General features: G+C 37.5%; 1 protein-coding gene across 3 annotated transcripts in view; it reads left to right on the top strand.

Moving 5' to 3' along the window:
* Nucleotides 1–646: 646 nt before the first annotated feature.
* Nucleotides 647–27,898, top strand: part of LOC110114637 (dual specificity protein phosphatase 1-like) — a 38,932-nt gene continuing 11,680 nt past the window's right edge. For all 3 annotated transcript variants that reach the window (XM_028692412.1, XM_020847576.2, XM_020847575.2), the window contains exons 1-4: nt 647–844; nt 934–1,069; nt 4,905–5,025; nt 19,974–20,119. In XM_028692412.1, the coding sequence (XP_028548245.1) occupies nt 731–844; nt 934–1,069; nt 4,905–5,025; nt 19,974–20,119 (517 nt within the window). In that variant the 5' untranslated portion in view covers nt 647–730. The remainder of the gene's footprint in view (nt 845–933; nt 1,070–4,904; nt 5,026–19,973; nt 20,120–27,898) is intronic.

Genomic DNA, 27,898 nt, shown 5'->3' with positions numbered 1-27,898 from the left:
AGCCTTTTATTTTAAATATTTAAATTGAATTTTGTGCTTACATTTATTATATTTTATAATTAATTAGTAATTTTAAAAATAATGAATATATAATTACTTTTCATTTAAGCAAACAAATGAATAAATTTTTTAAATTCACTAATGTCTCTTAGTCTTCCTTCCTATTTTTTAAAAATTCATTTGTATTTCTCTATTCATATTCTACCCTTCATATTCTTTTTTATTATTCATTTTAATTATCCAAATAAAATAATGACATTTAATTTATTATAGTTTATTTCATACACTTTTAAAGTTCATCAAACAATTCCAAATAAAAAACCTCATAAGAAAGAGCTTTTCTTCTAAATGTGAATTAAATATTTTTAAATATTTATTTAAAAATATTAAACAAAATAATAATAATATTAAATTTTCATTTTCATTTTTTTTAATATCTATTCATATGTATTTTGTGCATTTATAAATAAATATTAATAATTATAATTATGTATGATATACTTAATAATTTTTTCATTTAAACACTAAAAATATAATTAAAATAATCATTATAAATTATTATTAATGTGCATTCAATGCACGGACATTAGAAATAAATAAAAATTCCTTAACAAAGGTGGCATAATCTCCCAAGTTTCCAAAAAAAAAAAATTTTTCCCTGGATTCTGATCACGGGGAAAAGAGGAGAAAAAGGAGGGAACCTATTTTAACCCCAATCTTCGCAGCCACGATGTCTTCCCCGGACGAAGTACTGCGTCAGAAAATAGCTACTTTACTCCAAGACCTTTGCGCAGCTAACTATGTGCGGAAGAACAACGTTAACGTTCCCTGCCAAATCGAGGAGGTAATCTAGATTTGAATCTGTTTTTACTCCTGTTCTTTTCCGGAGTTTTCATCAACAAGGGACAAATTAATTTCATTTTTTCGTTGCAGGGACTCTTCCTGGGATCTGTGAGGGTGGCGTGCAATAAGCAAGCTTTGAAATGTTTAAACATCACGCATGTGCTGATTGTTGCCAACTCTCTTGAACCTGCCTTCCCTGATGATTTCGTTTATAGGAAGATCGAAGGTGATCTACGTTCTTCTGTTTTTGTTGAAGTAGCGAATCATGAAGTTTTATTATCTTTAAATTATATAATTTAGAGTAGATGTTAGTGAGGGCGACTCCTATAGTTTAATTTTTCTTTTAATAGGCGATAACTTTACAATACATTCAAGAAAACCATGGCCATACTTGTTAACTTGACTGGTATTTTCTTGAGAAATTAGGCAGGATGCAAGTGCACTTGGTTTAAAGTTTATGATATGTTTTTTGAAACATGCTATAGATTTTAGAGATATTTAGTAATTTTATAACGTATTTATGAACTTGATTGATTTATATGTACATGCATGTAGTCTGAACGTAGGTATGGTCGAATTGGATTTACTAGGTGAATCGTAATTGGTGTATTTTTTTAGGTGTTTTATGGAATTTGACAAGCTGAAGATTGGTTGAATTCAAGAAGCAATACAAAGTCAATGATATCTTCTACAAGTTCTTATAAACTGGTTATGGTAATAGTCCTCAATAGGTTTATGTTCTTCCTCCTGTTATTTTTGAGTTTCTATGTCAACTTGTATCTCAGCGGGTCTAATTTAGGTTTTCCTGTTTTACTTTGGGTTCCAGGCTGCCCAAGATCACAAGTGAGAAATTTCAACGGTTGATTTTTTAATGGATGTAGTGTTATTTTTTGTTTATAATGTATGCTTTCAAAATAAAATTTTTCTTGAAGTTAAGTAACACAACACCGTAAATCTTCATTTGTCCAAGAAATATATCTATGGATGTCATTGACACTATGTCATATTAAATATAAGCCAAATCTTCTAAAAAAATACATGTTTTGAGATCTAGATTTCCTTTGAATTATTTTGGAGTAAATAGTTGATTATTTTAGTTGATTATTTTAGTTGATTTATTAGTTAAAATTTAATTATAAGCTGCTTAACTTTTGGTTGTTATTGGCATTGAGCTGTACTTGAACTTTATAATCCTGAGAATCAAGGAATTCTACTTGGTTGTGACCAAATCGTAGTTTCTTGTTGGGTTATATGCAATCTGAAACATTGTTTTTCATGTAAAATTTTCAAGGTTTGATACTTTGAGGATACAGTTGTAGAAACATTGATCTTGAAGCATATGTGTTTGATATGGTGCGTCTAGATTGTCTCTCAAATTGATTCAAGGCATTAGAATTTATGGAAATAATTATACAACTAAGTGTTCGAGTGCAAGCAATTATCTTTGAATTGCATTTTGATATATAATCACGGTCTCTAACCTAATGGAGCCATTTGGATGCAAGTAGGAATCAATCTATTTATATTTAATTAAAATTATTCAAGTATGACTTAGTATATATTTATGGTGTTGATTCTGAGAATTGTTTGGTTATCTAATTATTAAATCCATGCATCCAAATCCTTGGATTGTTTAGAAGATTTGGGTATTAAAGGGATTTGAATGATTTTGCTAATTAAAGCCTACTAAATCATTAAAATTCCTAATACTTATGATTAGTGACATTAATTTTGATCCTTTAACCTGTATATCTCATTCCATGAAAAAAAGCTGCAAGAATATCCCTTAAAATTTCACTATTGATTCTAAGTAGAATTACTAAAAATATGATAGTTATATTTTTCACTGATATTTAAGCATATTATGTCTAACCATTTAACCATTTAGTTCCACATAATTAGTTAAGCAAGATCAATATAGCAATGTCAACTTAACATTGTCAACATAATGACCTTAGAAGTTTTCCATCAATAATGCTTGTGCCAACCACATTCCAGTAGTGAATATGTCACATATCCAAAGTCCAACCAAAAAATAGGTTACAGAAACTATAATGAGAATAAATGAATAATGCAGGGGACAACTTCAATTTAATCCAAACCTTCTCTTCGTACAACATGTAAATAAATGTAAATTGTTGGCTTGCATATAGTTGTTGATAACCAAGTTCCCTATGTTTCTCTCCTAATATGTGGAGCGTCGTTACAAGAATGCCTTGAAGTCATTTATAATAGTGTGACATAAAGCCTTTTTTGCTGTAGTAACGATTTTGTTATTATTGGGGGAACAACGATTGGCATACCATTGATGACCCCATGACATAATAAAAAATGGTAAGATTTTATTCCATATTTTGAATATTGAATGATTAAATCAAAGTTGTATCTTGAAATTGGGGTAGAATTGTATATTGCCTTGTATATAAGGATAAAACATCATCAAAGATGGTTGCATGTGCTTGTCAACCAACGAGGCAGTATCTTGAAAAACATGATTGAAATGGTAGGTGATGATTTATGAATTAATAGATTTGGTGATTACTGTGCGTATGAAGAGCCCTCCTCAGGAAGACGCTTAATTGCTGAACAAAAGCCTTTTTCTTGCATTTGAAAGTTGGCTTCAATTTACTGACACATCTCAGAGCTGAATAATTGCACTAGATGGTAAATGACAACAACTATGTGATCAAGCAATTAAGATGATTAACAAGTTTGTTAGCCACATATTATCAGCCACAATAAGGTCGATTATACACTGGTAGGAAGCAAGGCATTTATGCAATTAGCTTCAAACCTTACAAAGTCAAATTATAAGGAAGTTATCATCTTCACACTCCTCTATAATGTCACACATAACACATGATTAAGTGCTTCAATTGTATTTGACACATGGTCATGCGAACAACAATTACATAATTAACATTAAAGTTTAAGCCATTAACAAGTTTCACAAAATAAATTCAAGCATGTATGTCATCTCTCTCTCTCTCTCTTTATATATATATATATATATATATATATGGGTTGGAAACGAACTGAGCTGAGTCAAGTATATATTCATTCATGTTTGAGCTTGTTTATTAAGAGATTGTTCGAGCTCAGTTCGAGCTCAATTTGAGCTTTTTTGTTTATGTTCAAGCTTGGTTTGTGTTTGATTCATATTCATTTCATTTTGTCCTTATCGAGCTCTAAACGAGTAGCTTGTTTATAAATTAATAAACGAGCCTATTGAGCTATTAATGAACGAACTTTATTAAGCTCATAAATGATACTTTTAACGAATGAGCTTTTTAATGAACTCTTGAAACAAACATAAACAATCATACTTTGTTTGAAAACAAACATAAACTTGTGAGTACCACAATGTTTTATTTCATTTAAAGTGAAACGAATATGGAATTGAATCTTACCAAATTCAATGAAATGACATAGAGAGCGATTGCAATAGTGTTATTACATGCATGAGGTATGGAAACTAATATCTAGTACCAAATTCAATTTATCAAACAATATAAAGCATGGTCAAAAGATAACAAAATTGATTAAAATCATAGACCTACAAGGAATTTGAAGAAAATTGCTCAAACACGAAATATGATTTTTTTTTTTTTAAATTCTTTGGTGAAGGTTTATGCATTACTGGATGTGAAGAGAGCTTAGAATGCTGGTGACGTGTTCTTTGGCTAGTGTGAATCACTTCAACCGTGGGGTTTGCACCAAATCTCAAGTTTCTGTAGCTTTTGCTGCACCATCCACAAATTGTTGTTTTCAAAGATTATTATATTTTTTTATCTAATTTTTAGTTTGCACCGCTCTGCTTAGATCTTGAATTCTGGCGTTTCTAAGATTTAATGTTGATTAAAATCTGTTATGTATAAACTTAGTGAACATTCACTACATCTTATCCTTTTTTCCCCCATATTTTAATTTTTATCTAATTTTACCATTCACACCTTTTAAGAGTATCTTTAGTGCATAAGTATTTTCCCAACTTTTTGTAATGATTTTCTTGTTTATACATTGTTCACGGACTCATTGAAATTTTTTTTGGATTTACATAGTTCTTGACACTCCTGTTACAAACATATCAAAATATTTCCATGAGTGTTTTGATTTCATTGATCAAGCAAGACATGCTGGTGGTGGAGCATTGGTGCACTGCTTTGCGGGAAGATCAAGGAGGTAATCTGATTATTTTTGACATATCCACTATTTGTTCATGAAGATGCATAGCTGTTTGGATGGAGCATGATGAATGAACTTGAAACGACAGAGAAATCATGTTTTTTTTTTATTATTTTTCAACAGTAGAAAATGGAAGCATTCTACACATTCTTATTAAAAGCTGTATTGTAGTATGAGTGCCAGCTTACATATACATTTATTGCCAGCTTTTGACATCATCAATTGATATTCGAATTTATGGGTCTCGTTAAGCATTTTTCTCACGTATATTTTACTTCACAGTTTTGTGAAAGCAGTCTTCTTATTCTAGTCATGGGAGATTTATGCACACACCACTAATCTATTCTATTTACAAAACTACCAGTCTTAAACAAAATGAACTTGTAAGTAAATATAAGATGTCACTATCAAACCATTAGTAATTTGACAAAAGTAAAAAATAAGGGTTGTGTTTGTTGTGAATCTTGATATTTTTATGAGAATTTGATGAATAGAAGTAGGGGAACATTGCTTTTGTAAATAGTCAAGATGTTGGGGGTATTTATGGAATTGCATTATTAATATTGATGATGCGAAACATTGATTTGCCAGGCCACCTTCATGTCAATTAGTATTTTCATGTGACTAGAGTCGGGAATGGAGTTGATTATTTAGAGTGAAAATTAGTTAGAGAAAGAGGGAACTATTATTGAGCGTAATCTTATACTACATCTTTTTTTGAGTAGTGGGATGACCATCACTCTATGTTGTTGTGGATGTATGATCTGGGGATCTGATCTAGTATGGTGATCAATCAGATCAACCATGATTATGATATGGGCATTAGATTTTGGAAACATTGAATGTATCATGTTTGTTGTTAATTCTTGTGGAAGGTCATGGTGATGGTGATTCTTAAGATCACATCAATAATGTTGAAAAAGTTGTCACTAGGAGTTCACGGACAATCATACAACATATAAGGAATATCAAGGCCAAAAAAGTTGGATAATTGGATTAAAAATTCAGAGGTAGGAGGCATTCATCTTAGGGGTACAAACATGTAATGGTAGGTGCATATTTATATTTAGTGATACAATGTTAAATTTCAATGTTTGTGCTAAATGAAACGTTGAGCCTGAAGGAGATAGCGGACAGAGCAGCAAGAGAAAAGAACAGATAAAGAGAATGTAAAGAAGTATGATTCATTCCAAGTTAACAGTATTACACAATGGCTTGTATATATAGCCCGAAAGATAAAGGTAACACTACTAGTATAATGACACCTGTCCAAGATACAAGAATTGGTAATAGATATAGTAATATATGTGTAATACGCCCCCTCAAACTGGCGCGTCGGAGGAGGTTACAAGTTTGTTCTAGAGAAGCTGGAATCTCGGACTGGCCAGAGGCTTTGTTAGAAGATCCGCGAGCTGGTCTTTGGTGGATATGTGATGGATCTGAATAAGCTTGTCTTTGATATAGTTTCTGATATAGTGGCAATCCACCTCGATGTGTTTTGTCGGGCATGGAAGACCGGATTGTTGGCGAGAGCGGTCGCAGAGGGTTTGTCGCATAGGAGTGGTGTTGCTGTTGGTTGAGGAATGTTGAATTCTTGGAGGAGACGTCTCAGCTAGATAACTTCAGCTGCTGTGGAGGCAAGAGCCCGATATTCGGCTTCAGTTGAGGAACGAGCGACCGCGTTTTGTTTCTTGACAGTCCATGAGAGGAGGGACGAGCCGAGGAATGTACAGAAGCCAGTAGTAGATTTACGATTGGAAGTGTCTCTAGCCCAGTCGGAGTCCACGTACGCATGTGGATTGAGGTTTTTGTTGCAAAAAAAGAGAAATACCAACATGTAAGGTGCCTTGAATATAACGTAGAAGTCGTTTAAGAGCATCAAAGTGAATAATGAGAGGATTTTGTATATGTTGACATACCTTGTTGACGGCGTACGCTATGTCGGGTCTAGTTAAGGTGATATATTGTAACGAACATGTGAGTTGGCGATATAACGTTGGGTTGGAGAATGCATCTGATTGAGATTGTTTGGATGATGGTTTTAGCTGGGAGGGAGTAGATATGGGTTTGCAATTAAGCATACCCGCCCGAGATAATATGGTAGTGGCAAACCGACTTTGATTCAAATGCAATCCGTAGGAAGTTGGAACGACATGAATGCCAAGGAATTGAGATAGAGAACCCAGATCGTGCATGGTGAATTTTGTCTTGAGGTTTTGAAGGAGGGTTTGAATGGATTTGTTGCAGTTGCCGGTTAGAAGGATGTCGTCGACGTAAACCAAGAAGTACATGAAGATCCCGCTTTTGTTATAGATAAGAAGAGATGGGTCCGAGGCGCTGAACTTAAATCCTAGAGTTTGTAGATAACTTGAGAGGGTAGAGTACCATTCAACGGGGGATTGTTTGAGCCCGTAGATGGCCTTTTTCAGGCGGCAAACGTGAGTGGGATGTAAAGTGTCTTTGAATCCAATTGGTTGTTTCATGTAGACTGTGTGGTTTAGATTGCCGTGGAGAAAGGCGTTGGAGACGTTGAGCTGATGAATGGGCCACTGATGGTGAAGAGCAACAACTAAGAAGACACGGATGGTTGGGGTTTTGGCAACGGGGCTAAAAGTTTCGGTGTAGTCTAACCCATATTCTTGATTAAATCCTTGAGCGACGAGTCGAGCTTTGTAGCGTGTGACTATGCCGTCGGCGAGATATTTGGTACGAAATGTCCATTTAGATCCTAGGATATTTTGATTGGGATAAGGCGGAACGAGGTCCCATGTGCCTTGAGATTGAAGAGCTTGGAATTCTTATGACATAACATTATTGTGGGTCTCCGAAAGTATTCTGCTCATGTGGTTCGAATGCAAAGGGTACGATCACACTATCCCGTAGGACAAAATGGTCGCAGTCCTTTACACCCCGCACAAGCAGGCCGATGGAAGAGCAGATGGAGTTATAGATACGATTAGCCATGGAGGATAACGACTTTCACCTACCAACCTCGATGGATAATAATATCTATAACCCAAAAGTTCACGAGATTTCCCCCATTCGATACATCAGCTCGAATGGGGTTTATTTGATTGTGGGGATCGGTTTCCTACGGACGCAAGCCCCCGTAGTTAATTACATCCTAAGCCTTGACTTAGGAAAACTCTCGATTAAGAACGATGTATTATTTACTTCTTGGTTTGATGCACAAAAAGAGTTCATAAGTTCTATTCCAAAGGGTCTCTTCTATTTATCTTTAATGATGATTAGACATTTTTGAATGGATAAATATATGATTAAAATTTTGAGTTTAAAAGACCAAAGATCGAATTACTACCATAAGAGAAATGACTGACTCAAGACACACCAGAAGAAAGGAGATACAGAGGGGTGTACAATCTGGGCTTATGCTTGCCTGGAGTGAGCTGCCAGCTAACATCCTAAACACAATCAATCGTCTTATATGTATACAAGATAGGAGGGGTCTATCCTAAGAAATCAAGGATGTGTAGTTCAAAAAGTTTCAATCAGAGACTCTACAATATGCACAAGAATGTACCTAGCGCCATGTATGATGCATGAGACAGATATGAAATATCTTTAGGTCTACTGATGTAATGTATGCATGTAAGTGAAGTGTAGTGTGAAGTAAAGTGTGTAAAAACAAATGCATGCATGACATCCAGAGTACAGAAAAAGTAAATAAACACATCAGATACCCTCCAGGCAAGGCATCTGCACAACAAACCATCCTAGCATGCCCACTTCATGTGGGAAAACAATGATGCCCAATGGCACAAGTAGGTGGCCTACTCTACAGGCCTAAATGACTCTAATAGTCTCTAAGGCTCACAGAAGGTGGGGGGTATCATACCCAAAACCAGAAAAGGCCAAAATCCTAGCGATGCCCACTTCGTGTGGGAAAACAACGATGCCCAATGGCACAAGTAGGTGGCCTACTCTACAGGCCTAAATGACCCTAATGGTCTCTAGGGCTCACAGAAGGAGCAAGAAGCTTCGTTAGTGAACTAACCTAAGGCTGGCTACCTAAACATGCTAGAATACTTATTAACAAGAAGTGTGTGATGTGAAGCAGTTCCGATATATAATTAAAAAAATTTATTTTACAAGTTGCAGAAATTATACCTGACTGTATGTGGTGCTGCCACTTAAAAGCTTATAAGCAAATGATGTCGTTTGATTCTTGACCATATAAGACCCGGTGTACCTCGCAAAATAAGATAAAAGAGAAAGATATATATGAGCGTAGATGCCATTCAGAAAAGAAATGCAAGTAAATAACAAAAATATAACTAACAGGAAATTAAATATAGCTAACAAGAAATTTAATAATTGCATTTATAGAACATGTATATATAACAAGCATTGAATAGCAAGAGAAAATATAAGCCTGATCTAGAGCTAAAAGTCGTGTCCTAACCAAACAAGTCTAAGGTATGTGTAGGCTGTGTAATTTAGGGTATGTCCTATGTAGGATTATTAGTTCAAGTTATTTGCATTTGATTTGTTAGAGGTCAAAAGGAAGATCTTAGTTTGAGTTTAAATATTAGTATTTTTTAGGATTGATTTTAGATTTTTTTTTAGTGTTTAATTGATTGCCACCTTTGTTTCACACCGAGGCCGTGAGGTTTATTTCACCCTCCTTGGGGCTAACTTAATAGCCTCGTAGGCCTGGGTTACCCAGTGGCAACCAATTTTTGTTGGATTAATTGGTTGGTTGTAAATTAAAAGAAAAGGTGGATTGAATGATTTATTATAAATTAAGGGATTAAATTAGTTAAGTTTGCTATCAACTGGTTCGTGGCGTTGTGCCACCAGGCTCGAGAAACCAGGCCTACTTAGGACACTTAGCCCCGCAGCCCGGAGTTGTCCATCCTAAAAACTAAGTTGGTATAGTTGCATTACAAGATTTGTTGATTGGTTTTAAGAGATTAGCTTAATGTTTAATTAGAACTTAAGTAGGTTAGTGGATTTGGGTTTTAAAAGACTTTAGCTTAATGAGTTTTAGTTTAGATTTGCCCTCCTAATTTAATCTACATCTTTTAAATTTTAGGTTGGTTAGGGAATGATTAAGAGATTGGTTAAATTTATTTAAGTTCATGTTTTGGGTTTGTATTTTAGTAGTTATTGTGTTAATTAAGGTTTAATTAAGGGTTAGGTATTTTAGTACATTTTTTAGAAGTTGAATTATGGTTGATTTGATTGATTGGTTATTAATAAATTAAGGAAGCTCTAAACCTATGAAAAAGTGTCACTAAGTTTAAGTTTTAATGTCTCTATCCTATAAGAAACATGCACCCTAAGTCTATGTTATCTAAGACCCGGTCCTTAATTTTTGTCCTTAGGTGTCACTAGTGTTATGAGACTAAAGTAAGTGTTTTTTCTCTAACCCCTCTGGACATTCATACATATACTAGCAGGTTTAGGAATTTGTGAATGAAATAAGACAATAAGTAGGAAAGTAGTAGAAGTGCAAGAAGAACGAAAACTACAAGAATACCAAAAAGAAAGAGAGAAGAGAAAATAATATATAATGGAATGTAGGCATTTTATTATTGGACATGCTTCTTCAAAACTAAGCATGTCTCTAAAACGCCCTTTACTCTCATTCAATGTAATACAAATAAGAGAGAAGGTATGTTAATGCCATTTTACTGTCCCCACGATCCAAGTAAAGCACTTGATACATTTGACTCAATCCAAATAACCAAACTATCCTCTAAACAGACTCAAAACGATGAGGAAAACTCGAGTTCCCAAATTTAAAATTAAAACGATATCTCTTTCCAACCGCCATATTCTTCCAACCTTATCTTTTAAAGACAAACAATAACAAGAGAAACAACTCATAAAAGAAAGACCCCTTCATCCAAAAAAAAGATTTAGAAAACTTCCCAACACAAATCCGCTTCACGAAAATTACTGATCCCAAAATAACCTACGAAAACTCGCAAGTGAAACGACACATGAAACCCCTTATCAAAAAGAAAACGAAACACAAAAAAAAAAAACTCTTTTTGACACAAAATCAATCAAGTGTTTTTCTTAAATTTGGTGTGGGGTATGTTCATGAAAACCTTCTAACAAGAAGGCTTCATGAGGCTCTCTATTATAAAACATTCGCAAAGCATATAATAGAATTTCTCGAGGTAAAACAAATAACAAAGCCTTTCGTAAAACTTTCAAAAAAATAAAAGAACTCATGAAACTCTCCAACATAAGACAGATCATAGAAGTTTAGATATGATGTGAATCATAAAGTTTTTCAACACTAAGCCATTAATAAAACTATACGTATCTTGAGAATGAAAATCAAAACCACACTATTCTGAATCAAGTAGCTAGCAAACAATTCATTTGACATTAGATCTCAACCAAAATGCAATTATAATAAAGAAGCTTTATACGAACTTGCTCTCCAAAATTCAAGAGGCATTCAATGTAGTCGCTGTTATGCTTTCGTACAAAGCCCCAAACAAATCCAAGAAAGTATAAAGGGAATTCATCAAAATACGAATAAAAGAGAGGGGTTTTGGAGCTAGCTCATTTCCATAAAAATGTTAGAAATAATGTTTCAATCACAATATGTATCATTTTCCAACAACTCCCATTGGATGCAAAATATTGCTCCACTATCATTCCTCCAATCACCACATAAGATTATTCATACCCACTCGCTTTAAACACAAGTATTTTTGCAATACCTGGTTCCCACCCAAATATTTATAGAAGAACGAATGAAACAAAAGTAGATGCAAATCACTATTCTCCTAAATTCACGAAAATTGCTTCAAGTGATCACTCCTTTATACTAAATCACAACAAGAAATGATTCATGGTATAGGTACAAAGAATAAGCTACTAGACTTCAAACTGAACACAACTTGCAAAAGACAAGCCTCCAAATCATATATCCACTTCAACTTAATACTTATATCAAATGTGGTATTTGATAAAAGAAAAGAAAACTATTCGTTCCTTTCTAACAATTCAAGGGACCTTCCAACATACAACAAGTCACAAATCTTCCCCTCACAAAACAAATTAAGGCTCTTTTCAACACAAAACAAACCATAAATGTTCCCAACATGTAATAAACCAAAGCTCTTTCTAGTATAAAGCAAGCTTTAGAGTTCTTCTAACAAATTTTCACCTCTCATGCTACATGCTATCAACGATTTCAAGAAAGGTTCTAGCCCAAATTCATGGATTTATTCTGGTACCAAATATATAACATTTGCCACGAATTTGTAACTCATAATGCTTTCCAACAAGTCAAGAAGCCACCACATAAAGCATCATAAACCATTTCACATTCATTTCACTTCAATGAGTCACAAATGCATACAATAAGTTTTAGCAACCATTTCCAAATTTTCTTCCAAGGCACTCAAGAAACTCACCAAAAGAGAGCTTTATAGCATCATTACATTAAATCTATAGATACAACTTTTATATGAAACATAAACCCAACGAATGCTTTCTAACATATAAGTAAAAATAACATACTCAACAAAACTTTCCAACCATAAGATATCTCATGGAGTTTTTTTTTTTCGCAACATAAAGCAGGTTATGGAATTTCCAAGCATAAAAAGAACTCATAAGGCTTTCCAATATAGATCAACTCATAAAATATTCCAACAAGTCAAGAAGCCACCACATGCATCATAAACCATTTCACATTCATTTCACTTCAATGAGTCACAAATGCATACAATAAGTTTTAGCAACCATTTTCAAATTTTCTTCCAAGGCACTCAAGAAACTCACCAAAAGAGAGCTTTATAGCATCATTACATTAAATCTATAGATACAACTTTTATATGAAACATAAACCCAACGAATGCTTTCTAACATATAAGTCAGGTAGATAATCCTCAAAAATAACATACTCAACAAAACTTTCCAACCATAAGATATCTCATGGAGTTTTTTTTTTTTCGCAACATAAAGCAGGTTATGGAATTTCCAAGCATAAAAAGAACTCATAAGGCTTTCCAATATAGATCAACTCATAAAATATTCCAACACAAAAATAACTTATAAAACTCCCCAAAACTCATGACATAGCAATTTCTTTTCATGTGGGCAAAATTGATTTGAGCATACATGCTTCACAAATATAAGAGTCCATTTCAATACATGGCAAATCTCCATTTTTTTTTAAGCACAAAGTCAAATAATAAGTTGAAAGATTTGTTGTATAGAGATTTATTGAAACAACAAAAATTTGAAGGTCACCATTCACAACATCTCATCACATAAATATAAACAAAACATTGCATAGGAATCCAGAAAGCCATTTCTTCAAAATATACTATAACAAAGGATGACGTAAGAGATCTACACAAATCCAAGGAATAAACCATTAACCACATAACCATTCGTACCAAGAAACTTCATCAAAGTGGTTGATCTCATTTGCATAACAACCCGTTTGCAAGGTAGACTATAGATTTCTCATTCTTCTAAATTTCATCCAGTGAAATGTTCAACAAAGAAGAAGAAGAAGGAGGTATGAGGGAGAAGAAGAAGGAAAGGTAGTATACCTGCTTGCAAGAGGAGAAGAAACCGGTGACTAGGGCAGGACGACGTCGTCATCGGGTCCTAGACCTTGCTTCTGCGAACCAGAGAGTGACCGAGAGAACGAGAAGCGCGAACTGGCGTCGGGTTCGGCCTTGGCGTGCGAAAATGAGAACGAAGGAGGCGTCGGGTCTGGCTTCCGCAAGAGCTGGCTAGGGGCGTCGGGTCAGCCGGAGGCGGAAGAGGCTAGGCCTGCCGAGGGAGGCGTCGGGCTCGGCTAGGTCGCGCAAATGCCAGGGACGGGGAGAGAGAAGAGGGAGTTCCGCCTGGAGCTATGCGAATGGGAGAGACCGTGAGGGGGAGAGAGAGTGCGTGCGAAGGGAAGATGGAAGGGAGCGTTTCTTTCGCCTCCTCTTGTCTAGTCCGAACTGAGAGAGAGGCGTGAGATGGAGGCTTTTGGCCTCAATTAGGGCACCCAGGGAGAGGGGGTAGATTGGAGCCATTCGATCAAATTATTGATCCAACGGTGGGATTCAAATTGGCTTGGAAATTCAATCAGATTTTAATTAGGACCTAGCTAGACCCAAGGGACTAAAATTAGGTTCAAAATTGAGTCAGGTCTGGTTCGATCCGGGTCAACTTGAGCTCGCCTCGACTCGACCAAAATTAATTCACTAAAATAAGATAAAATAAATCAAACTCAAATTACTGTCGATTCGAATTGAATCGGGCTCAACAAGGCTCGATCAACACGATCAAATACACTCGATGAAAAATCGGGACAAAAACGAGGTCAACAATTATGCCAGTGTTCGTTTTTGGCAGCCTCGGCATAGGTCGTAGGATCAGAGACGGGATTGTGATGAATCAGATTTAGCATGATTTTGGGCTTAAGGTTCCCGGTTTTGAACCTAGTCTGCATGGGATGAGTCAACGAACAGATGAAGGGAGGAGTAGGTAGGGTATTGGAATGATGGGTTGAGCTGGATGAATTTAGAGTTTCTGGAGTTGGGTTATTTCTGGCTGTTGGAGACGGTATAGGAGAGGGAGGCGTTATGGGTTGAAGGCTAGTGACGTTATTAGTATGAAGGGTCTGAGCGGATGAGATATGAGGAGTTTGTTTGTGGATAGGTTTCAGTGTGTTGTGAATGATAGAGGTAGGTACAAGGGTAAGAGGAGGAATAATTGTCTGGGCTGATTCGGACTTGGTGAAGTTGGAGCCAGATTGGAATGGGAAGATAGAATCGTTAAATATGACATGGCGGGAAATATAAATTTGGCCGGTTTTGGGGTTAAAGCAGCGATAACCTTTTTGTAGAGGTTCATAACCTATAAAGATACATGGTGTGGAAATGGGAGAAAGTTTATTAGCAGTGTAGGGCTTGAGCCAGGGGTAGCAGAGACAGCTGAATATTTTTAGTAGATTGTAGTTGGGTTGTCGACGATAGAGCATGTAGTAGGGGTTGTTGTGTAGGGACGACGTGGGGATGCGATTAATGAGAAAGACATAGGTGAGAAGAGCCTTGTCCCAAAAAGACTGAGGAAGGTTGGCGTCGATGAGTAAGCTGCGAACTGTTTCAATTATGTGCCTATGCTTACGCTCAGCGACTCCATTTTGAGAGGGAGTATAAGGACAAGTATATTGATGTATAATTCCATGTTGTTTGCAAAATAATTGAAATTGGCGATTGATGAATTCGCCTCCACCGTCGGAGCGAAGAGTTTTAATGTGAGTAGTAAATTGACGGGTAATCATGTTTGAAAACTCAATAAATTTATAGATTGCCTCAGATCTATTGGTAATGGTATAAACCCAATAGTATTTTGAAAAATCGTCGATAAAAGAGACATAATATTTAGAACCGTTCATAGAAAATGTGGGGGACGGACCCCAAACTTCCGAGTGAACAATTTCAAATAAAGATTTAGTAGAGTGTGTAGATTTATTAAAAGGCAGCCGGTGGCTTTTGGCTAATCGGCAAGCATTACAATGAGATGAATTAGTCGTAGTACATAAAGAAGCGATATGTTTTGAAAGCTGGTTGGTTATGGCGGCGGCAAGATGACCGAGACGTTTGTGCCAAAGATGAGGCACGTCTTGAGTCGAGATGAGAGCCAAATTGTGGTTGATAGATGAAGACTGAATGGGATAGAGACCGTTAAGGCAAGGTCCCTTGAGTAGAAGACGACCCGTCGTCGAATCCTGGATTTGAAATTCATTAGGAAAGAACTTGACAACGCAATTATTGTCAGATGTGAGCCGGTGAATAGAGATAAGATTGAATGATAAGTTTGGAACATGATAAAGATTGCACAAATTAAGATTACCTTGCGGGGTGGGTAAGATTCCTTTACATGTATGTTGGATGGGAACTTGGTAGCCGTTGCCGAGAGTGACTTGATGAGATCCCGCATACGGTTTCATAGCTTGAATGTGAGACGAGTCGGAGGTGAGATGCGTAGAGGCGCCGCTGTCAAGGTACCAATCGGCCGAACTATTGGATTCGGAGGGAGTGAATAGAGCGGTTTTCTGAACTTGGGATTCTTCGGTATAAGATGTATTATGACGGTATCAACACTTGATAGCGGAGTGGCCGGTTTTATTGCAAATTTGGCAAGTGATGGCTGCTTGGCCGGATTTGGCACAACGATGGGAAGACGTTTGAGAGGTACGATTGGAAGGAGGAGGACGTCCGCGATAAGAATTGTTCCTACCACGACCTCGTCCGCGGGTAGCGACGAGTGCTGTAGACGAATCAGTAATATGCAGATTTTGAAGTTCATGGGCTGAATCTTGAACAAGATTTTGTTCCTCACTACAAAGGAGGGTGTATAGGGTGTCAATGATGATGGGTTGAAGATTAGTACGAATAGCGGTCTTGAAGAGTTGATATTGAGCCAGTAATCCATTCAAGGTGCAAAAGATAACTTCTTCAGGATTTAATGGAGATCCGGTGGCTGCGATGGCGTCCACCTTAGATTTGACGGCAAGAAGATATTGAGTCATGGTTTGGGATTTCATAGAGAGATGATTGAGTTAATTACGAAGCTGAATAGCGCATGAGCGAGTGGAGGATTGAAGGCGTTGGGCTAAGGTTTCCCATATGTCGACGTAGTGATCCAAAGAGAGAACATAGGGAAGAATACTCGGGGAAATGACCGAGTATAGGGCGACAGCCAAGTTTTGATCAAGAAGATTCCAGGACATGTAAGAAATGGAAGATGAAGAAGATGGTTCTTGGGTAGAGGGGCAGCGACAGCTGCCGGTGAGAAAACCCTCAAAACCGTCGACTGTGAGGGGAAGGGAAATGATGGATTTGATATTACCTAGGAATTTGAGTTGAGGTGGAATCGTTGGGTAGCTGGAAGAAATGGTGGATTCTTGTTGTTCTTCTTGCATGGCCGTGCCTTGTGATGCCGTCGGAGTCTCCATGAGGAATGTGCGAGAGATTAGATGCCACAGAGAGGAGAATCAGTGAAGCAGCTGTAGCAGAGGTAAAGAACCGCCTGCTCTGATACCATGAAACATTGAGCCTGAAGGAGACAGCGGACAGAGCAGCAAGAGGAAAGAACATATAAAGAGAATGTAAAGAAGTATGATTCATTCCAAGTTAACAGTATTACACAATGGCTTGTATATATAGCCCGAAAGATAAAGGTAAAACCACTAGTATAATGACACCTGTCCAAGTTACAAGAATTGGTAATAGATACAGTAATATATGTGTAATACTAAAGAGGCTTTTTTTAGATTTTTGTTCAGATAACCTTTGGGCCTGATGAGAATATGAGATTATGCGGTTCTGAGCATTTAGGGCTTTCAAAGCTTAGGGCACTCAAAGAGTTGATTCACTGTTGATAACACCTTGATAATTGAATCTCCAAGAAGAGAATTTTTAAGATTGGATATTATTTGTCTTATTATTTCTTGGATAATCTCTTATTATTTGTTAGCCACATAAATATGGATAAATTTCTAACCAGTGCTTATTTTTTAAGCCAAAATTTATGCTCATGATTATCATATATATATATACAGCGAGGGGGTTCTTCGGATAGGTGAGCTTTATAAGAGGTTCATGGTAAGGCTCTTGTCGAATAGTGTAGAGATCCTGATAGTGATGTTTGATGATTGGATTAACTTTGCTCTTGGACTCGACAATAATCATAGTGAGGGTCAGCAACCTTAAATGACTCACCATAGCAACTTCTGACGAGACATGCAATAGCTAGTGGGTGTTAGTGTAATAGGCTTTGGACGACATGAGCTCATTTTAAGTTCAAAAAGGACGAAATGGGGCATTAATTATATAATCTAAATTATATTTTCTTTAGGTTAGATCTTTTACGTTGTTTATTGTTTTGGGCAATTAGTGAAAAAGAGTGTTTTGCTTTGAAAGCGGAGTTAGTTATTTTTTTTTTTAAATAAAGGAAAATTAGAGAGAAAACAAGTCAAGAGAAAGAAGGAAATATTATTGAGAGTAGGGCTATCATCGAGTCGAATGTGAGCGAGCCACTATCAACTCATTGAAAATTTTGATTTTGAGTCGAGCTAAGTCTCTTAATTTTGAAAAATATTTTCTAAATTCCTAAATGGATTATATTTATGTTTTTTTCTTTTTTTTATAAAAAACTTGTACAAATGTGTGTGTATATATATAAATGAAATTACACAAATCAATGTGTATTCTTACATTGAATAGAGTTGAGTTTTTGTTGAAACGAGTTAATTTTTAGCAATCTATCCTTGAATCAAAGAAAATTTAGTTTGAGTTAGTGGTTATCACATACATAAATTTTATAAAAAATTGTCAATCCCGTTGGGAACAATCTTATATGGGGTATTTATATTTCTTTGATTTAGTGGAATCACTATCACTTTGCGGTACATAGAAGTTGAAGCCAAATCATACAAATCTTGGTAACTTTGTGTTTTTATTTTCTTTTTCTCTTTGGTGTTTACTTCCGGCTCATTATTCTCGCTCTTAATTATACTTCCACATCATGTCATTTGGTGCCTTTCATGCAACATATGTCATGCTTTCCGAGGCTAAGAGGTAATTTATTAATGTATGACTGTTATTGGGCCTGTGAATGAAAAAAAAAAAATTCATCTTTTGAGCTCTTAGTTATTGCTTTATCTATCTTAAATAGCAGTCCTCTTGAAACAATACTGATGTTAAGAGGAAAGGCCCCCAATATTTTTTAGCTAGTTCATGTTTTTGGTTTGTCTCTTAATTAACATGCCTCGTCTATTGTGCTGTTATTTAAATTCTAAGCCACAACAATGTTGATTTCCCTAGGCTACCTTAATTGATTCACTGCTGTAGGATTTTGATACCTTGGATCCATTTTGGCTTCAACTGTGTTGAGAAGTTGTCTTCTTTGTCTACCATGTGAATCTAGGCCTGTTGTTTACCTAGATAATCAGCAATGTGCTATTCTACTTTGAAGTCTATACCACAAAGTGTTTATCGTCTTTTAAGGGTTTATTTTCCCTTTGGATAGCCATTATTTTTTTGAATCAATCCACTTGAATCTAAGTCTGCCTGTTTCTCTTAAACATCATTCAACCCTGTAAATAGTTTCATATCCATTTCAGCTTGAACTTAATTATTTTTCTTGTATGTACTTGCATTACTTGTCTTTTTCTAATGTGTGTTTTCTACAGTTTATGTTACAATGATGCTCAGTTTGCTTAAATTCTACCATTTATTATGTGAAAGCTAAATGAGAACATTGTGATAGGCCAGTTCCTCCTGAACCGGCCCAACCAGCCCGTCCGGGGCCAGTTCATGTGTATAGGAGGTAGTACTGCCCGCCTCCTCTAAGTTTGCCACCCACAATAGTGGTTAGGGCTTGGGAGGGCTAGGGCTATTCTTAAATTTGAAGAGGGGTGGCTAGGGCTTGGGAGGGCTTAGCATGACATGATTTAGGATTAGGACATGCTTGATTTGATTTCTATTGAGGTTCCTTGGCATCTTGGGCTCTAGACTACCTTGTCTAGAGATTTGGGAGAGACGATCCTCCTCTCGAATTGAGGATTACTTGTATCTTGTTTTTGCGCTTGTTTGGCTTTGATTCTCTTATTACAATCCATTGTTTTGGGGCTGATTTCACCAAGATATTGCATTATTCTCGATGTTTTCACCAATTAGTGATAGATTTGCTTACGAACTCAAGTATTACCCTTAGGGTTTCCTGTGAACTCAAGTATTTCCTATCACATTGCTGATATTCTTATTATATCGTGACCAATTATTTAATATGTGAATTATGTGCTTAAGAAAGTACTATAATGCGTAGAGCTTTTATTTTTTTGTATACTATTTTATATTTATTTGAAATTTTTTACTTGGAAGTATGATTTATTAAAATTTTCATCAGGGGTGTATCATATTTAATCTATTTTGCAGTGTCACAGTTATTATTGCCTATTTGATGAAGCAGCATCAAATGAGTTTATCGCAGGCATTTTCACTTGTTAAGAGTAAAAGACCAAATGCAGGACCTAATTCTGGCTTTATGACGCAATTGCAAAATTATGAGAAATCTCTTAGAGGTAATATTTTTTGCTTACGCTGTATGTGTTTTGAAACATATTTTTTCTTTTCTGCTTTGCATTATGCCATTTTTTTAACACTCAGTCCTATGTCATCTTAAAAGCTATCATATTCTATTTTTGTTGTGGAGACTGACAACTCTTTAAACTTCATATTAGCCTCATAAGTATGGTGCATTCAGCCCTTCGATAGCACTACACATGAACTCTAGTTCTGATCATAGGCGGATCCACCTTAAGCTCAAGGGGATTGCCCCTCTGAAAAAAAAAAAATTATGTGATTATTTAGGTAATTTGTTCCCCTTAATCTATTTTTTTAGTCTTTATTACATGAGTTTTTAGGCAATTGCCCCACTTAAAAGTTTTAAAATACCTCAATCTTTAGGCAATTGCCCCTAGCATAATCAAACAAATTGTGTAGATGTGTTATTGTTAGGAAACAATGAATGAAATACAAAGAGAAATAGTAAAGAAAATCCAAAAATATCCTTGCAACCAAAATTTGTTCCCTGCCAAGGGGGGCTGCCCCCTTGGACCCCCGACATATCTGCAAAACGTATAATGATCAAAGATATGAATAAATAGGAGTCGAGCCAACTTCAACGAAGATAAAGGTAATCACAACTATATAATGAAAACCTGCCAAGATACAATAATTGGTAATAGATACAGTAATACTATGTGTAAATCACTAAAGGAGGCTTTTTTTAGATTTTTGTTCAGATAACCTTGCCTGTGCAGAATACAGAGATTAATGCGCTTCTGAGCATCTTAGGGCTTTCAAAGCTTAAAGGGCACTCAAGGTTGATTCACTGTTGATACCCTTTGATAATGAATCTCCAACGAATGGCGAATTTTTAATAGTTCGGATATTATTTGTCTTATTATTTTTGGAGATAATCTCTTAATTATTTGTTACCACCATAAATATGGATAAATTTCCTAACCAGGGTTTATCTTTTTAACCCAATAATTATTGCCTCATCGATATATATATATATATATATATATATATTATATATATATATAATAAATATGGTCAGGTTCTTGTCGAAATAATGTATGAGATCCTGATAGTGATGTTTGGATGAATCTGGATTAACTTTGGCTCTTTGGACTCCAGACATGAATTCATAGTGAGGGTCAGCAACTTAAATGACTCACCATAGCAACTTCTGATGAGACATTCAATATGTAGTGGGTGTTTAGTGTAATAGGCCTTTGGACGACATACTCAATTTTTAAAGTTCAAAAGGACGAAATTGGGCATTAATAAGTTAATTATTAAATTATATTTTCTTTAGGTTAGATCTTTTACTTGTTTAATTGTTTTGGGGCATTTAGTGAAAAAGAGTGTTTTGCTTTGAAAGCGAGTTAGTTTTTTTTTAAAATAAAGGAAAATTAGAGAGAAAAACAAGTCAAGAGAAGAAGGAAATATTATTGAGAGTAGGGCTAATCATCGAGTCGAATGTGAGCGAGCCACTATCAACTCATTGAAAAATTTTGATTTTGAGTCGAAGCTCAAGTCTCTTACTTTTTGAAAGAATATTATTCTAAATTCTAAATGGATTATATTTTGCATTTTTTTCTTTTTTATAAAAAACTTGTTACAAAATGTGTGTGTATATGTCAATATAATATATGAAATTACACAAATCATGTGTAATTCTACATGAATATAGTTGACGTTTTTGTTGAACGAGTTAATTTTAACAATTCCCTTGAATCAAAAGAAAATTTAGTTTTGAGTTTGAGTGGTTATCACATACTAATTTGTAAAAAAGTTGTCACCCATTGGGAAACAATTATCTGCGGGTATTTATATTCTTTGGATTTAGTGTAATCACTATCAACTTGCGGTACATAGACAGTTGAAGCCACATCATACAAATCTTGTAACTTTGTTTTTTTATTTCTTTTTCTTTTTGGTTTCTACTTCCGGCTCATTCTCTCCGCTCTTAATTATACTTCCACATCATGTATTTGGTGCCTTTTCTGCAACAATGTATGCTTTCCGAGGCTAAGAGGTAATTTATTAAGTGTATGTGTTTATTGGGCTGGGAATGAAAAAAAATTCATCTTTTGAGCTCTTGAGTTTTTTGCTTTTATCTATCTTAAAATAGCAGTCCTCTTGAAACAATACTGAAGTTGTTAAGAGGAAACGGCCCCAATATTTTTTACTAGTTATGTTTTTGGTTTGGTCTCTTAATTACATGCTCGTCTATTGTGCTGTTATTTAATTCTAAAGCCACAACAATGTTGATTTCCCTAAGGCTCTTACATTGATTCATTGTTGTAGGATTTTTGAACCTTGGATCCATTTTGGCTTCAACTGTGTTCAGAACGTGTCTACTTTGTCTACCATGTTAATCTAGGCCTGGTGTTTTACTGATGCGTTCCGCCTCGATCTTAGCAGAGGGGGGGCCGAAGACCCCCAGGCGAGCGAAACGGCGGGGGAAGGGAGCCGCGTCGTTCGGCAGCTCGAAGGGAAGCACGGAGCGTAGGCGGAGCGACGCGGGCGGGTTTCGCCTTGACGGACCGGTCCAATCCTGAACGGTTTGGCTCGGGTCTGCCTGAGATTGGGCGGTCATTTTGGCAGCCACTAGTGGTTTCGTTGGTCTTTTGGTTTGCTATAAGTAAGGATGGGGGAGATTTCTTTAGGGTTATGCAAGATTTGATGTTTTCTTCTTAGCCTCTTAGTCCTTACCTCTTTGGGGGTTTTTCGTTTCTACTTAAGGGGTCTTTTTTTTGTAGTGGGAGACACTTTGTCCCTTCTCGAAGTGGACAAATTGTATCTTGTTTTTACTCATTGATTTTGAATGCAAAGGTTTTGGTTCTTGCATACTCATACTCTTTGTTCTGAATTTTTTCCTTGCTTGGAGGAGAAATACATGATTTTGAAGGAAATAGGTAACTATTTGTGAACTAGAGGCGTATCAGTTGGTATCAGAGCTCTCGATCCTAGAACGGCATGGCATCAAAAAGGTGAAGTTTTGGAGGGGAGATGAGCCAATTGAGAGGAAGTGGGAGAGAAGCTTTGTCAGTTGAAGGAAATTCTCATCCTAGCAGGACGAGATTTGGGGGAATGGAAGAGATGATCGGAAATTGGTATGACGCCCTAAGTTGCTCATCAAACCGAAGGAAAAGGGGACATATCGCCGATGTCAAAACCCTAACCCTAATTTTCTCGAATTAGGGGAAAGATGGAGCAAGCCAACCGGGGGAAGCATGCACAGCACTACCGCACATACTCAGGCGCAAAGACTTGGTCAAGGGAAGGGTGGGAAGCATCGCGGTGTGGGCTGTCTGCAACCGTGGGAAAGGGGGCCGCCGTCAAGGGAGGGAGCCGTAACGTGACGCTCACGGTCCCGTATGGAGGGTGGCCGATGAGAACCTGGGAAGGAGGCAAGAGATGGGCCTTGCACCAACTGAGAGCACAAGGAGGGTGCCTAGAGGTCCAGGAGGACGCCGGAGTTGGACGCACGCCACAGCAGAGGTTCGGGGGTGTTGCCGAGACAACCGAGAGCACAGCACGAAGGGGGGCGAGCCCTTTGGAGCGACCAAGAAGGGGGTCAGACCGTATATCCAGGGAGTGGAGGGAAGACCTCAGTGGGAGGGATTTCAAGCATGGGCCCATGGGAGGATGTGGAGGAATCCTCCTCGGCCAGATACAACGGATGGGAAGTTGAATGGCCCCGGTAGTTCGAAGTGAAGATGCGTACGGATGGGTCTAGCCGGTGGGCAATACTTTCGCCGTTAACGCGTCAGGAGGGAGGAAAGCTGATGGCTGTCCCCGATTCTTGCTTGTGAGGGGAAATCATTGGCTTGGTTTCCAATGGAATTGAGGGGCGAACAACCTATACGTTGGGAAGAGTTCAAGGACCTATTACTGCAAAGGTTCACGATGTCCCAGTGAGGGACCATTTATGAACAGTTTATGTCTCTTGTTCAGGAAGCAGAGTGGCAGAGTAATCCGGGAGGCGCATTTGAGCTTCTATCTGGGCGATTGAGGGAATGCCCCGATGACGCATGGAGGGGAAATTTCATGAATAGGGTTGAACCTATATCAGAGCCGCCATCATGGTGGTCAACACCCATGAGCGGATAGTGGGAATTATGAGAATAAGCTCAGCTTGTTGAGGGACAAGCCGAAGGCGGATTCACGACACAGGAAATCAGGGGGTCTCCCCCACAGCATATCGCTCACCAACTCGTGCTAACGAAGGACTTAAGGTGACTGCGTCTACTACTTTCACCACCCGAGGAGGATAAACAGGAGAAAGCCACCACTGTGGTGAAACAAAGGAGGAGTTCAAGAGACCTTGCTGACTTCCGCAATTGAAGGAGAAGAAGGATCAAGGGCTCTAACTACCGTTGCGAAACGAGAAATTTGCACCTTGCGGCATAGGTGTAAGCGAGAAGACACCACTGCCACGTGAATAGTGGTGGGACGGACTTCAAATGAGGACACAGTGAAGGGCAACAGGGAAACGGTTAGTGAGGTAGAGCATCCCTCACCTAGATATGATAGAAGTGAGTCTGTAATTCAATGGAAGGTTTACCATTCCACCCCCCACATTGAAATGGAGGGTGAAATTGAAGGGTGCAAGTGAGATTTTTTGTTTGACGTGGACCTACTCACAAACTCGGCTATCGAGTGGCGCAACAGTTGAGTCTAAAGGATGACTAACAAGCAAGAAAGGCTAGAGGTGACATCATGCACAGAAGAAGGCCGTATTTATGGAAACTGCTAAGGGAGACACTATTATCTTGCAGGGGAGGTAGTTATCAGATTTTTTTGCTGATTAGATCTGGAAAACGCCGACGTATTTTGGTATGCATGGACTTCAGTCCTTTAGGAGACATGGAGAGTCATATTGGCCGAAAGTGTTGGTCTTAAATGACAACAGAAAGGTCGGAGGGTGGACTACGGGTGAACCCTAGCCTATGTGGGTTCCCGATCCACCGAGGAATCTACATTCTTTAACCTTACGAGGACAAGGTCATTTTAAAGGAGGGAGTATTGATTTGCCGTTCCGCCTACCGATCAGCAGAGGGGGGCGAGCGACAACCGCGCTAAGGCGAGCGGAAGCGGCGGGGGAGGGAGCCGCGTCATCCGGCCCGCCGAAGGGATAGCAGCGGGGCGAGGCGGAGGCGAGCGGGGGTTTCGGCCTTGAGCCGCGGAACCGGTCAATCCTGGACTGGTTTGGCTCGGATCTGCCCTAGTTTGGGCGGCTGTCATTTTGGGCAGCCACTAGTGGTTTTGTTGGTTTTTTGGCTTTCTATAAGTGAATGGAATGGGCGGAGAATTTCCTAGGGTTAATGCAAGATTTGAGTTTTCTTCTTAGCATCCATTAAGTCTTTCCTGTTTTTCTAGGGTTTTTGTAAGTGAGCAGACCTTGTCCTTCTCCGAAGTGGACAAATTGTAATCATCTGAGTTTTTCTATTGGATTTTGAATGCAAAGGTTTTGGTTCTTCATCTATCCCTCTGTGTTGATTTTTTCCCTTGATTTGGAGGCGAGATATCATCTTTGAAGGAAAATTGGGGTAACCCTAATTGTGAACCTAAGGCGTATCATTTAACCTTTAAAAAGAAAAATTATCCAGCAATGTGCTATTCCTACTTTTGAAAGTCTATACCAAAAGTGTTTATCGTCTTTTAAGGGATTTTTTTATTTTCCTCTTGGATAGCCAATTATTTTTTTTGAATCAATCACTTGACATCAAGTTTGCCTGTTTCCTCTTAAACAGATCATTCAATTCCTGTAATAGTTTTCATATCCATTTCAGCTTGGAACTCTATTATTTTTCTTTGTATTGTACTTGCACTACTATGTCCTTCTTACTAATGTGTGTTTTTCTAGACAGTTTATGTTACAAGATGCTTCAGTTTGCTAAATTCTAAACCATTTATTATGTGAAAGTCTAAATGAGAACATTGTGATAGACAGTTCTCCTGAATCGGCCCAACCGACACCGTTCGCGCAGCGCGGTTGTAGTGTATAGGAGGGCGTACTTGCCCGCCTGCCTCTAAGTTTGCCGCCCACAATAGTGGTTGGGCCTTGTGAGGGCCTTAGCGGCTCATTCTTTAAATTTGAAAAGGAGGGTGGCTAGGGCTTGGGAGGGCTTTAGCATGATGATTTAGGGTTAGACATGACTTGATTTGCTTCTGATTGAGGTCCTTGGCAATCTTGGGCTCTAGACTACCTTTGTCTAGAAAATTTGGGAGAGACGATCCTCCCTCTGATTGAGGATGCCACTTGTATCTTGTTTTTTGTGCTTGAGTTTGGCTTTGATTCTCTTACTTTCCAAATCCTCAGTCGTTATGGGGCTGGATGTCACCGAAGATTTTGCATTATTCTCCACTCTCCTGATTCACACATGTAGTGATCAGATTTTTGCATTGCGCACTTCAGTATTACCCTTGAGGGTTGACGCGCCGTGTAACGCGAAGTCATTTCCTATCGACACGGGGGTCTGTCGTTGGCTGGGATATTCTTATTATAGTCGGTGAGCGAACTTATCTAATTGTTGAATTATGTGCTTCAGGAAAGGTACTATAATGTTAGCTGATTTTTATTGTTTTTGTATACGAATGCATAGATCGGTTATGTCATTTTAGATAAGATCGTGCCATGGATATTTTTATTGTTCGTTTAGCGCAGTAGCGAGCTGTAGTTTTGTGGAGTCGATATGTAAGATATTTTACGTATGGTGCTATCGCGTCGTGGTAGGACAGAGCACAGCTTGTTCCGGGGTAAGGTTAGGACGTTGCGTTATGTGAGATTCTTTGGGATTCTGATTATGGTAGATCTCAGGTTCTGGTCTCGCACACCCTATTGTGTAATATTGGAAGTATCTAATGCCAGTATAAAGGTGGAGGAAGGTTGTTGAGTATCGAAAGGGTGCGTCGCAGATCAATGGCGTTTCACTGGGTTAAGTAGTAACACAGAAACGCAAAATGCAGGGGCTAATTCTGTGCTTTTCGACGCAATTGGGCACACAAATTATGTGAAAGTCTCTTAGAGGTAATGATTGTTTGGCTTACCTGTAATGTGTTTTGAACATATTCTATTTTCGTTTTCTTTGCTTATGCCATCTATCCAATTTTTTTTGATGCTCACGTCATGTCATCTTAAAAGCTACATATTCTACTTTTTGTTGTGGGAGACTCGACAACCTTTTAACTTCATTTAGCCTCATAACGTATCGTGCTCAGGCCCTTCGATAGCACTACACATGAATCTAAGTTCTGAATCATGCGGAATCCAACACCTTAAAGCTCACAAGGGGTTGCCCCTCCTGAAATAAAAAAAAAATCGTGATTATATCTTGGTATTTGCGTCCCCCCCACAATCTTTCTAAATTTTTTTTTTTTTTAGTACTTTTTATTTATTTAAAAACATGAGGTTCTTTTTTTTTTTTAGGGCAAATTGGCCACTCACCCAAGCCTCTAAAGTTTTAAAAAATAACACCTCAATCTTTTAGGAGCAATTGCCTCCAGCATAAATAAACACCATTGTGTAGTAGGGGTGTTATTGGTTAGGAAGGAACAATGAATGAATACAAAGAGAAATAGTAAAGAAAATCCAAAAATATCCTTGCAAACCAAAATTTATTCCCTACCAAGGCGCTGCCCCTTGGACCCGACATATCTGCAAACGTATAATGGATCAATAGATAATAATAGGAGTCGATGCCAACTTCAAGGAAAAAAAAATCCCCCCCCCCCCCCCGGACTTTTGAAATGAATGTCTTCACTACTGAAAGATCCTTCTT

This window comes from Dendrobium catenatum, unplaced genomic scaffold (assembly GCF_001605985.2).
Source record: "Dendrobium catenatum unplaced genomic scaffold, ASM160598v2 original_scaffold_197033, whole genome shotgun sequence".
NCBI classification, from domain to species: Eukaryota; Viridiplantae; Streptophyta; class Magnoliopsida; order Asparagales; family Orchidaceae; genus Dendrobium; species Dendrobium catenatum.
This window is presented reverse-complemented; position numbering and strand designations above follow the sequence as displayed.